The sequence below is a fragment of the Thamnophis sirtalis genome, unplaced genomic scaffold, assembly GCF_051295495.1.
Source record: "Thamnophis sirtalis isolate CommonGarterSnake01/CBP01778 unplaced genomic scaffold, rThaSir2_p1.2 scaffold_13, whole genome shotgun sequence".
Lineage (NCBI taxonomy): Eukaryota > Metazoa > Chordata > Lepidosauria > Squamata > Natricidae > Thamnophis > Thamnophis sirtalis.
The window spans coordinates 49,092,947-49,105,449 of record NW_028261393.1 but is presented as its reverse complement, the minus strand read 5'-3'; the positions used below and the strand labels follow the sequence as shown (position 1 = coordinate 49,105,449).

General features: G+C 38.8%; 1 protein-coding gene across 2 annotated transcripts in view; it reads left to right on the top strand.

The window, feature by feature from the left end:
- DIAPH2 (diaphanous related formin 2) overlaps positions 1-12,503 on the top strand; it is a 353,946-nt gene that overhangs the window by 220,848 nt on the left and 120,595 nt on the right. For both annotated transcript variants that reach the window (XM_087727709.1, XM_087727708.1), the window contains one exon: positions 3,897-4,060. In XM_087727709.1, the coding sequence (XP_087583835.1) occupies positions 3,897-4,060 (164 nt within the window). The remainder of the gene's footprint in view (positions 1-3,896; positions 4,061-12,503) is intronic.

Genomic DNA, 12,503 nt, shown 5'->3' with positions numbered 1-12,503 from the left:
CAATAGATCATTCAGTTGTTGTCCTTGCAAGAGAAGAAACATTTTTTTAGCATTTTTTATTTTCATCCATTTCTCTTCTTCCCTCTTTTTTTTTTCCCCCAGCTAGAAAAGCCAATGGTTAGAGAGGTGGCAAGCTTCTACGATGAAGGAAGTCAACGGTATTGTGATGTGACATTGCCTTCTTTTTTTTTCACAGTGCTGCCACCACTGTTATTTTCCATTTTTGCCAACGTGGGTCAAATTCATATTCATATCCGTGTTCATTGAAGGGAGGAATGGAACAGGGAGGACTCTTTGGAAACAGTAGCTTCCAGAGAATATTACAACAGAAAGAATGAAACTTATTCTTTTTTTACATGTCCTTTACAAATCAGTTGCGTTGGCTGTGCTCTGGAAGCTATTCAGATGCACTTTCCTCTTCACTTCTGTGTCAATTTATTTCATCAGGTTGGTCGGCTTTCCTTTATTATCCCACGCCGGCAAGAGAGGGCTGCTATTATGAAGGACACAGCATATTTATCCTCACATTTTTCCATTCTTCTCTTGAGAGTTGGCACATTGATAAAGATTGGGCTTTTCCTTTCATGTGTTTAATTTGCGAACTGGAATAGTTTCCAGGGTTTTTTAAAAGTTGTCTGCCTTAAAAAAAAAAAAAGTCTCCAAATACAAGACAAGAATTCTTCATCGCTGAATTCATTCAACTCTGTCACATGTAGGACAAAATCTATGTTGATTTTATTTTTAAGAATGAGAGGGTATCTTCGCGTAAGATAAAAGTAAAGGTTCCCTTACACAGATGTGCTAGTCATTCCCGACTCTAGCGGGCAGTGCTCATCTCTGTTTCTAAGCTGAGGAGCCAGCGCTGTCTGAAGACGTATTGGTGGTCATGTGGCCGGCACTAGACCGATTAGATCCCACAGATTAGGCCTCCTCCGAATTCCATCCACCGGCCAGTGTCGACTGGCGACTACCCGGAGGAGAGCCTTCTCTGTGGCTGCTCCGACCCTCTGGAACGAACTCCCCGTGGAGATTCAAACCCTCACCACCCTCCAGGCCTTCCGCAAAGACCTTAAAACCTGGCTGTTCCGACAGGCCTGGGGCTAAAGAGCTGTTGCCCCCGTCTCGAATGGTATCACTGTTGTGTGTTTTTAAATTAATGCATTGTTATGTTTCGTTTTTATTTTTTGTCTGTACCCCCTTTCCTTGATTTGAATTGTGAGCCGCCCTGAGTCCCCTTTGGGGGAAAAGGGCGGCATATAAATATAATAAAATCAAATCAAAATCAAATGACTAAACACCAAAGGTGCACGGAGCATTGTTACCTTCCCACCAAAGGTGGTCCGTATTTTTCTACTTGCATTTTTTATGTGCTTTCAAACTGCTAGGTTGGCAGAAGCTGGGACAAGTAACAAGAGCTCACTCCGTTACGCGGCGCTAGGGATTCGAACCGCTGATCAACAAGCTCAGCGTTTTGGCCACTGAGCCATCACGTTCCACTCTTCGAGTACTTACCTGCAAATCAACTTTGAAGTATTTAAGTACACAAAGGTTTTGGAATGGATTATAAAATGTTAGTGATCATTTCTGTAAGGACAAATAATCCAGTATTTGTTATCCAGAGGAGTTTTGCAAAGATACAGTGAGAGGAATCCTCAAACAAGAAAGACATTTAGCTGACGATAAAGAGACTGGGAAAGTTGTTTGATAAATATTATCAAACTTGGAACTTATTTTACCAGTGGTTGGAAAAAAAGAGTGGGAAGTAAGAATGACATTTGTTACTGTTAAGCAAATTAAATACCCAGACAACATGATGTTTATTAAACACTAAGGAATGTAATTAATAGAAATGTTGCATGCAACTGTTGATTGAGGTTGAGTGGGAGAGCTAGGAAAAGTACAATTTGTCTTCTGAATGTCTCCTGTGTCTTAGACTGAAGAGCCAACTGTTCATTCCAATGCTCTCTGCAACTTTGTTGGCTGGTGGGAAAAGGTAATTAGTGAACCAGAACTGCCTGATGATCATAGAGCTTAATCAAGCACGGATGCATTTGTGGACGTTTCTATCTGTACTATAAACAGATTATTATTTTTTTCAATCTTTCTCCATTTTGTTAGAATAATGGAGATTTAAAAAAAAAACTCATGATGGAAGCTATAACAACATGACAACTGTCCCTTTTTTACATGTGTCATGCATGATTATGTTTATTCCCCTGGTATTCGGGCAGTAGGAAAGTGACTTAGCATAGAGGCGAACATCCATTGAGCATCGCAGAGAAAATCACCATCACAAGGCTGACTCAGCCTTCCATCCTTCTGAGGTCAGTAAAATGAGGACCCAGATTGTTGGGGGCAAGAAACTGACTCTGTAAACCACTTAGAGAGGGCAGTAAAGCACTGTGAAGTGGTATATAAGTCTTAAATGTTATGGCTATTGCCTTCCTCCCTCCCTCCCTCCCTCCCTCCCTTCCCAGTGGTTAGAAAGCAGTACTACAGACTAATTCTGCCCACTGCCAGCAGTTCGATTCCCACCAGCTCAAGGTTGACTCAGTCTTCCATCCTTCTGAGGTGGGTAAAACGAGGGCCCAGATTGTTGGAGCAATATGCTGACTCTCTAAACTGTTTAGAGAGGGCTGTAAAGCACTGTGAAGCGGTATATAAGTCTAATTGCTATTGCTATCACACGGGCTGCTACCTATTTGCTAAAGAACAAAGTTTGCTAATCTCTTTTTCCCCTTCTTTCTGTCATTAGAAAAAAAAATTAATGAAGCATTTATTGAGTTTGAAGTAGAAGAATGAAAAGGTATGACTTAATTATTCCCTTAATAAAATGTTAACCTTTATTTGCATTTGCATTGTTCTTGACGTTTAACTCCTTTATGAAATTGCTTCCTTCCACTTCAGGTGACAATTATGCAATTTGTAACTAAAATTGTTATGAAGGTCAAGTAGATCTTGGGTTAATTTTCAAGCCCTCTTCAAGTTTTTTTTTTTTTTTTTAAGTGCAGTATGTTCACTGTGCTGCAATCACAACACTTAGAGAAATATGATTTTTGTTCTCTACTTAATGTTAGTTCATTAAACACAAAAGTGCAGTAATACACAAGCAACAGCATAGCAGAAGTTCCAACATACAGTGACACACACACACACACACACACAGAGGCACACACACACACACACACATGCGCAAACATACAGAGTAATTCTGTAAACTACTGCTCAAACTTTTTTTTGCTTAAATGTTGTTAGGAGGTTTAGATTCTTACACCATTTTACTATATTCCCATTGTGACTTTTCATACAACTTTCTCAGACTATTCTCAATGCATCTCCAGAATAGCAAAGAGACAGTTTTATTGGATTAGGAGTTATATAGCATCTCAGAACTATATTTGCAATATATGTGTCGTGCCATTCCAAGGATGCCTTATCTTAATAATTTATGTTTTATTGGGATTTATTCTGAGTAGAATTATTTGGTTTGTCTGAGCTCACTCCTTTTTACCGGAGTATCATTTTTTTTTAAATGATTCTGCACTTGCTGAATCCGAAAGTACAGGATCCCGTCAGAATTATATCTCCGATTTCACAGGCGCTTTCCGCTCACAAATGTTGCCCCGTGTCATTTCTGATGGGATATTAATGCTAACTATTTTCTTTGCTTCAAAAGTCCAGCCTCCTACATCACAGATTGCTCAAGATTACGAATGTGAGCAAAAACTGATTTATTTCAAGCAACCAGCAGTTGTACTTGAGCGAACTTGAATCGAGCAATCTTAAACTGGCTAAAATATGGAACTTTTTTTCCCTATCAAACATTGGTAAAAACAGAAATTAGATATTAGGCTGGTTGTGTTATTCATTCAAGCTTCCTTAACCACAAGAACACAGTTTTGCCAAGAGTGCCAGAGAACAGTATGAAAAGTTATCAAACATGCATAACAACATGATAAAGCTGTATGATAATTTGGGAGACTATTACACTTTTGATTCCAAATCTGTGACCGTGGAGGAATTCTTTGGAGATCTAAGTGCATTCCGGACATTATTCTTGGTAAGTAGAGATTCATCACTTCTATGCTGATAAATATATTTGTGCATGGTTCTTTCTAGCATATTGTCCAGTGTCTTACCAAATTGTGTTGATTAAAATCAAATGTTTGAAGGAAATAGATCACTAATAGACAGGCTGCATATTCAGCTTTCTATTCAATGTTCTGTTTTATTCCATTCTTTTTCTGCCTTTAGATCTGGAATTTATATATAATTTGTTGTTATATTTCAGTGTGTTTATCGGTGAAAATGTGCTGCAAAATCTTTATGGGGGAAATCGTTTTTCATCGTGTAAAATCTATACAAATATCCTGCGATAGGGAAGCAGTGGTGGATTAATCAGTCATATATCTTCTCAGACCTATTTAAAGTACGAGCATGTTCAGTTGGGATTCAATTGATTTCACTAGGATTTGGGTATTGACAGCTTTTCTGCACATTTTTCTCACTAGATGTTCTGAGTGGCAAAAGTAACCGCAGTCACAACCACAAAAAAAGCAGATATTTGTAACCCCAGCATATACTTGAGAGCTATTTAATTTTCAGAAATAATTTTGCAGGAATAGTTAAGATGGAGAAAATAATTACTTGCAGAATTTAAAGCATTCTCCTTTAAAAAAAGGGGGGGGGATTACTCCAGTTAACAATTTCCATTAATTATTATCCCCTCCAGCTCTTTGCTAACCATGACATATCCAAGGCTATTCATAATAGTTCTTACTGTTAGAAATAGCTTTTCATGGAAGAAGAGGTGCTTCTAAGAGATATAGTGTCAGTAATGTTATTATTTTTTCTCACTTAACGTGGTTCATCAAACATCCGACAATGAGTTGACTTTTACAATGTTCAAAAAAGCTCAAGGATCATATAATAGCTTCGTTTAGTAACTTTTGACCCTGTTTTCTACTCTAACCACAAAACAGAATGCAAGAGAAAATAGTTGAGGCATTTCTTTTCCAGGATATATTTGTAGATTGAAAAGAAAGATACCCGCAAAGCGACAACTGTTTCTCTTTTCTCAGCATATCAAATATTTCCCACTTTTCAAAGAGGAAGGGAAGGACTATCTTAAAATCCTAGAGCAGGCGTGTCAAACTCACGGTCCATGGGCCGTATGCGTAGCAAAGGGTGGGGGGAAGTTGTGATAATGTCATGTGACGACAGCGTGTTGTTGCGAGTTTGACATCCCTTTCCTAGAATATTGGTTGATAGAACTAGAATTTTGAGTGATCCATAAAAGGCTAGATGTCAAGGCTGCTTCACTTATTAACCAAGAAAGAAACCACTCAACTCCATTTTGCAGAATTAAGAGTACTTTTACTGATTATGAGTAAATAGAAGCTAAGCAAAGCTGGATCTGAGCAAAAGCGCGCGAAATCAGTAGATATCAATACATAACCCATTCCCCTCCCTTTGGTAACCCCAGTCCATAGTCCAATCCCATATCTCCACAGCTGTCAGGTAGGAGACATCTTCAAAAATCATCATCAGGTTGGTATGCCGGACAGTTGGCCTTGGCGGGAAACTCCCCTCCTTGCCACATGTGCAGGAGATGGTGAGAACAACTCCCAATTAATAGTCTTCCTGTACAGATTATTTCCCTCACCCAAATACCATGGCCTCCCTCCCCGTTTCAATGGCAGCCGAAAAGCAAGCAGCAAAACAGAGGCTGACACTAGAATAATGTAGTCTTGCTTGAAGCTATAGATTGATTTAATAAGTCATTATAAGATATGAGAAATGCGTTAAAAACAAACAACAACAACAACAACAACAACAACAACAACAACAACAATTCTGGAGTCCCATTGATGTTTAAGTAGTCTAGCATGACTTGTCTAGAACTTACCTGATCAATCCTGGAATAATACATTTATTTTAGATTTACAGAAACTTCATTTAAGTCATTGACCAATAAAGGTACATTCAATTGCACAAATGGTATTTAATTGCTTGCTTTATTGAATGCTACTCAATGACCGAGATAAAGTTTATGTCAGTTTGTTGATGTTCATTGCATTGATTAATCAGTTGCATATACTGATTGCCTTTCCTCAGTGGGTTCAAGGTGTTTATGTAGGCAATGTCTCTGAAAACTTAACACCACCACAATTAACTTAGTGATATAGAGATGAGAGACTGTGATTAGCCCAGAAGTGGGTTCCTACCAGTTCGCAAGAACCGGTTCGTCAAATCTACCCAACCAGTTAGAAGAGGTTCCACCAGAAAGCAGCCACACCTACAGAAGAGGTTCCAAAAATTTTTGAAACCCACCACTGACACACAGACACAAACACACACAGACACACACACAGAGAGAGACTCACACAGAGAGAGAAAGAGAAAGAAAGGAAGAAAGAAATAAAAAAGAAAAAAAGAAAGAAAAAGTGAGAGATAGATGAAAGAAAAAAAAAGGAAAAAGGGACAGAGAGACATATCCTTCGATATGATTATTCTACACTATCATGCTCATATTTATAAAACTCAGTGCCTCTGTGAAAGGTAAGGATGATTGTTGCGTTTGTGGCGCAATCAGAACATAACCAAACCAAAGATGCCTTTTAAAAAACAAGTTTACATCATAATATTCTTATGCATGCCAGTGCTGTGTGTGAGGTAATTTAAGGTGGTTCTGTCAAGTGTCGTCGGCATCTTCATATCCGGTCACATGGGCGGCAAGCCACTCCCATCCGGTCACATGGGCAGCAAGCCACTCCCACAAAGGAGGCCACACCCACAGAGTAGGTTCGAACAATTTTTGAAACCCACCACTGGTAGAAGCCTATGACACAACAAAGCAAAAGGGCTCATCATGCAAATCCTATGCTCTTCCTTTTATTCCACACCATAATCAGAATTCTAAAATTTTAAGACCTAAACGGGACCCATTAGGCAAAACATCTCCCTGTTTTGCTTCCTTCCTCTTTAAATTGGGTTCTTGCAGATGTTGTTCCCACTGGCTGCCTCTGGGTTGTTGTAATTAACTGCATCATAAGGAAAGGATGGGAAAAGACATATGCTCCAGAATACGATGCTTGCCTTGAGGGACTATTCAAACTGCCTAGAATTATCAGGGATGCTCAGTGACTTGCTGTCGCTTTTAGCACAAGAAGCCTTCCGCCAGCAGCAATCTTTAATCTGTTGAGCAACTATCAACAGTTAGTGTGCACCGTAAAACAGTTCCCAACCTTACTACATTCATTTTTAATGTTATTGTTGACTTCTAAATAACAACAGTGAGTGAGTGAGTGAGAGAGAGAGACAGAGAGAATGCACATGTATAAGATAACAGGTATAAGTATAAACATGGACATGAATGAAGGAAATGAGTACAAATAAATCGGGACAGAAGGACAGGGGCAATAGCAGGTGTGGGTTTCAACTGGTTCACGGCGGTCCACGCGGACCGGTTGGTCGATGAACCCGGAAGTAAGTAACTTCCAGGAACGCCAAAGGGCCCACACGCCCGCCCGCGCTCCTTACGGATCTTTGACGGCTTCTGCACTTCCATGCAGGCGCATGGCACATACAGTGCCTGCGTGATTCTCCGCGAGCAGCAGGAGCATCGCGCAGGCGCTAAGATTCATGTGTGAACTGCGTGTGTGCACGAGGATGCCGCCGGCGTCCACCACTGGGCAATAGGCATGCTGGTGCGCTTATGCACGCCCCCTTTAAGAACCTCTTAGGAATGGGGTGAAGTCCATGGTAGACAGTTTAAGGTTGAAGCTCTGGGGTTTTGAAGATGTAACAATGGAGTCAGGTAGAGCATTCTAGGCATTGACCACTCTGTTGCTGAAGTCCTATTTTCTGCAATCGAGTTTGGAGCGGTTTACCTTCAGTTTTATCAATTGTTTGCCTGTGTATTAATACGATTGAAGCTGGAAAAGTCATTGACAGATAGGGCATTGTAACAGACAACTATGCTTAGATCAGACAGTAGGCGGTGCAGTTCCAGATTGACCAAGCCCCAAATTTCAAGCCTGGTGGCGTAAGGGATTCTGTTGCAAGCAGAGGTCTCTTCTCATGAAATACCTCTGGACCAGGGGTGGGTTTCGACCGGTTCGCACCGGTCCCTGCGATCCAGTTGGTCGCCGAACCCGGAAGTAAGTAACTTCCGGGAACGGCGAAGCCCCCCCCCCCAAAAAAAACTCCTTAAGTTCCCCCCCCCAAAAAAAACCTTAGAACAAGGTTAACAGCATGAGAGCAAGAACATAAACTGTATATCCTTTTGGATCTTCAATTTCCTCTCATAGTTGAACTTCCTAAGAAATGTTCTCTTTCATGAAGTTATTTTCATGCTATTAGTACACATCAATAAGAAAGGAATGTTTAAAGACAGCTGGGTGGATCATACACCTCTTCCAATTCCTTTCTCCTTTTGTTGCTGCTATAGATTAACATGAAAACGTTTTCTGCCTTTGGGACTTGCTATTTAGGAAGAAAAGCAAAGTTATGTGGTGCCCTTGACTTGCTTATTTACTTTTCTTCCTTCCGCTACTTTTGGAATTTTATCCGAGAATTACTTTCTTGTATTAAAAGTAAACTTTGAATGGAAATTTGATCTCCTTTGTAGGATTCCCACCTCACCCCACCCCTCACCTCAGTTTCACACTTCATGGACTGTATGATCTTCATTTGAAGAGGAAAAACTTTCTATAGGTTAGAGTGGCAATGTAACACATTATGGGAAATAATGCTAGAAAACCCTTTTTTAAATGAAACACTAAAATGGACCATGGCATGAAAGAAAATGCCAGCATCAAAATCTCATTGGGTTTCAAGGGTGCTGAGCAAATTGAGTGTTCTGACCTAGGCTTCATCAAATCACGAAACAGACTCCTTGTGTGTCCCCCCCGCAAAAAAACCCTTTTATTTGGCTAAAGTGAATTACTTGCATTCACATCCAGCAAAGTCCCGGCAAACAGTTTTTCAAGGGTGAAATGCAAACACAGACCTTATCAGTCCTTGGATAGTTGCCAGGTCGATAGCTTCCAGACGCAACACTGTAGAAATACTTGGCAAGGAGTCTCTGAGAGTCACAAACAAATCTTCACACTAATTAAGCGAACTAATTGTCTCCTGCAAACTCCACTCCTCTTTTGCTCCTCTGTATTCCCTATGGTAGGGGCCATTCACCATCCCCTTTTGCCCTTACTCACGAGTCAACCGTTGTTCCTTAATTGTTCCCTTCTTCTGGCAGCTCTGCGTAGAAGAGCTGCCAGAAGACAGGAACAACTAAAAAAGCAGGGTCAACCTGGGAGTAAAGCCACACCTTGGAGGCAATTGGCTCTACCCATAGGAAACAAAAGAGGAGCGAAGGGGGAGTGGGCTTTTGCAGGAAACAATTTGTTTCTTCGGTCCTTTCAAGAGAGGAAAGTTCTGTTTGGGATTATAAGAGATTCTGTGCCAAGTGTTGCCTAGTTTGGAAACTAGTTATCTGTCAGCTCTCCAAGCAAGATAAGGTTCGTGTTGATAAATATTCCTCTGAAAGACTGTTTGGCAAGCCCTGCTGACTGTGAATGAAAGGAATTCATAGTTGTGTAAATAAAAGAGGTTTTGCTGCTTCATGCGTGTTAAGGAAGCCTTGGTCAGAACAACTATAGCAACTTGTCCAGTTAGTCACAATGAGCCCAGTGTTTCATATTCATTTCTTTAACATGAATTAAGTGAGGCAGAGGACAAAGAGAGTTACAGGGTAGGGCTGTGTGAGAATCTGCAGTATGGTAACAGTACATAAAAATGTCCCAAAGTCTTTGTAAAATCCACCTAAAAAGAGAGGTCCTTTGTGCTTCTCAACAGCTTGGCTGTTGTCTTACAGACATTTCATTGCCCAAACTACGTAACAGTCATCAGTGCTCTGATGATATTACCTAGTTGGGTAAAGAAATGTTTTTAAGAGTTCTGAACTGTGTTAACTGGACATTTAAGAGGGACGGAGTTGTTGGACTGTGTCAGTTCTGCAGAAAACTCATTCTATATTTCATCACGGGATGATTAAAAAACACACCTTGCATCCTAAATATATGGAAAACAGTTTAGAAACCAGCCACTAGTTGAATAATTGACAATGTGGAGAGATTATATTTTTTTTTGTGGAAGTTATTCAGAATCAAAACTGCTTTTCAGATTGACAATCAACACTAATTGTGAATTTGTCAACACACAAGGGATTTCTTTTTAGGACGGCTTGTGGGATTAAATTTCTGCAGTTGCCTCTTAAAAATAATTTAATTAATGCATTGCAGAACCAAAATCAATTGTCAGAGATGAAATGGAGGCCTTCATTACGGTGGTTCATGGCCTGTCCACATCAGAATTCAGATATGAATATTAACAATGAATTGGATTCCATGATGTCTCATAGGGGTGCCACTTCTTTAAATGAATGAAGTGACCCTCGTCTTTTGTAGGACTGGACAAGTAACAGCCCAAATCTCATCCTTCAATACTTTCACATCCCTCAGTCAAAACAGCGACATTTTAAAGGTGTGATTATTACATTTTTCTTCCTTTAAAAAAAAAAAATCAGTCCTTCATGATGCTTGTAATTTGTAGTTTGTTTCAAGTGGGCCTGTTTGAAGCTGGATGGTTATTTTCCTTTGGCCTTTCATGTAACCGAATCCATGAACGTGAATCGTATATGACCAATTAATTTGATTTTGCAAGTATTGTCAGGGAATGGGCTTTGTTTACACGTCATAGCTATTTATTTCCTTGGAAATGGAATGCTCTGAAGGTGAATCATTCAAGGTTAAGTAGATGAGTACAAGAGAATCCAGAATCACTGGCAACAGTGAAGTGTGTGTGATAGATAGATAGATAGATAGATAGATAGATAGATAGATAGATAGATAGATAGATAGATAGATAGATAGATGATAGATAGATAGATAGATAGATAGATAGATAGATAGATATAGATATAGATAGATATAGATATAGATATAGATATAGATATAGATATAGATATGTGTGTGTGTGTGTGTGTGTGTGTGTGTGTGTGTTTTATATATATATATATATATATATATATATATATATATATATATATATATATATATATATATATATATATATATATATATATATATATATATATATATATATATATATATATATATATATATATATATATATATATATATATATATATATATAAGTCACAACCCCTGGTATGCCCCAATTATGGGAGGAAGCTAACTGCTTCCATTCTCTGTCAATCGCCTCGTCACAAGAGGAATCATGACAGAAACCCAATATTTTTACTGTTGTCTTTGTTATATTTGTGTTTTAAAGGTTCAAAACCCAGTAAGGGTATGGCTAGCTGATGAGAGCTAAATAGCTTGAAATAGATCTATACTAGTCTCCCTTTATTTATTTATCAGCACAAATAAAACACACACACACACACACACACAGACACACACACACACATATATGTGTGTGTGTGTGTGCGTGTGTCTGTCTGTCTGTCTGTCTGTCTGTGTGTGTAAGTGTAAAATCTTTATTGTCATTGTACTTAAATACAACGAAATTGGTTCATCAAAATTTTCCCACTGGAAAATATCAAAATAACGAAGCCTTACTTTTATGAATGGGAAACACTACAGAGACCTTAAGTCAGTGTAATGTTGATCTCCCCGATCCCTTATTAGCAGAGGCTTTTCTTAATTGTCAAGGTTGATGTTAAAAATGTACAAATGGCTGCAAAACAAGAATAAAATAAAATAAAATTAATTAAATTAAGCCGAAAAACAATATATATGAATATATATAGAACTGTCTTTAAAGGTGTGTAAATATAGAAGCGAAATATAATATACATGTACCGGTATGATGACATGACAATGTTGATATAATGACTGTAAGGTGTTGTAGAAGGGAAAAAAAAATAATTTAAAAAATCTGCTAAAAAAAATGTTCTCAGGATAATTCTCAAAAATAGATCCAGTAAGACGGAAGATGCTTCTCTCAAATTAGAAAGTTAATCAAATCAGAGTGATGGGCAGGTTGAAAATATAGCATGAATTTTAGTAAAGAAAAAAAAAACAGTATGCGTATTTCTGTGTGTGGGGTGTGCCCCCCCCCCCCCCGAGATCAACGGAAAAACTTACCTCTACAGAAACACAACCACACACAGTAGTATTCTTGAGGATAAAACAGCTTGGCTGTTTTTATTTTTTGTCCTTTTCTTTACAAATAGACCTCAACTTACATCCTCAATTTATTGTTTGTTCATTTCATTGAGCCCCCAAATTTTCATTGCTAGACAAGACAGTTGTTAAGTGAGTTTTAAGTTTGGCTTTTGGTCCCATTCTTTTCAAACAAAACACAGTGTCGTATTAGACACTTTTCTTCAATATATTTTATAGAATTCTGTACTCTTCAAAGATTCAGTGGTGAATGTGTATCCACCTGAGTGCGATCAGTGTTTTTTAAAATAG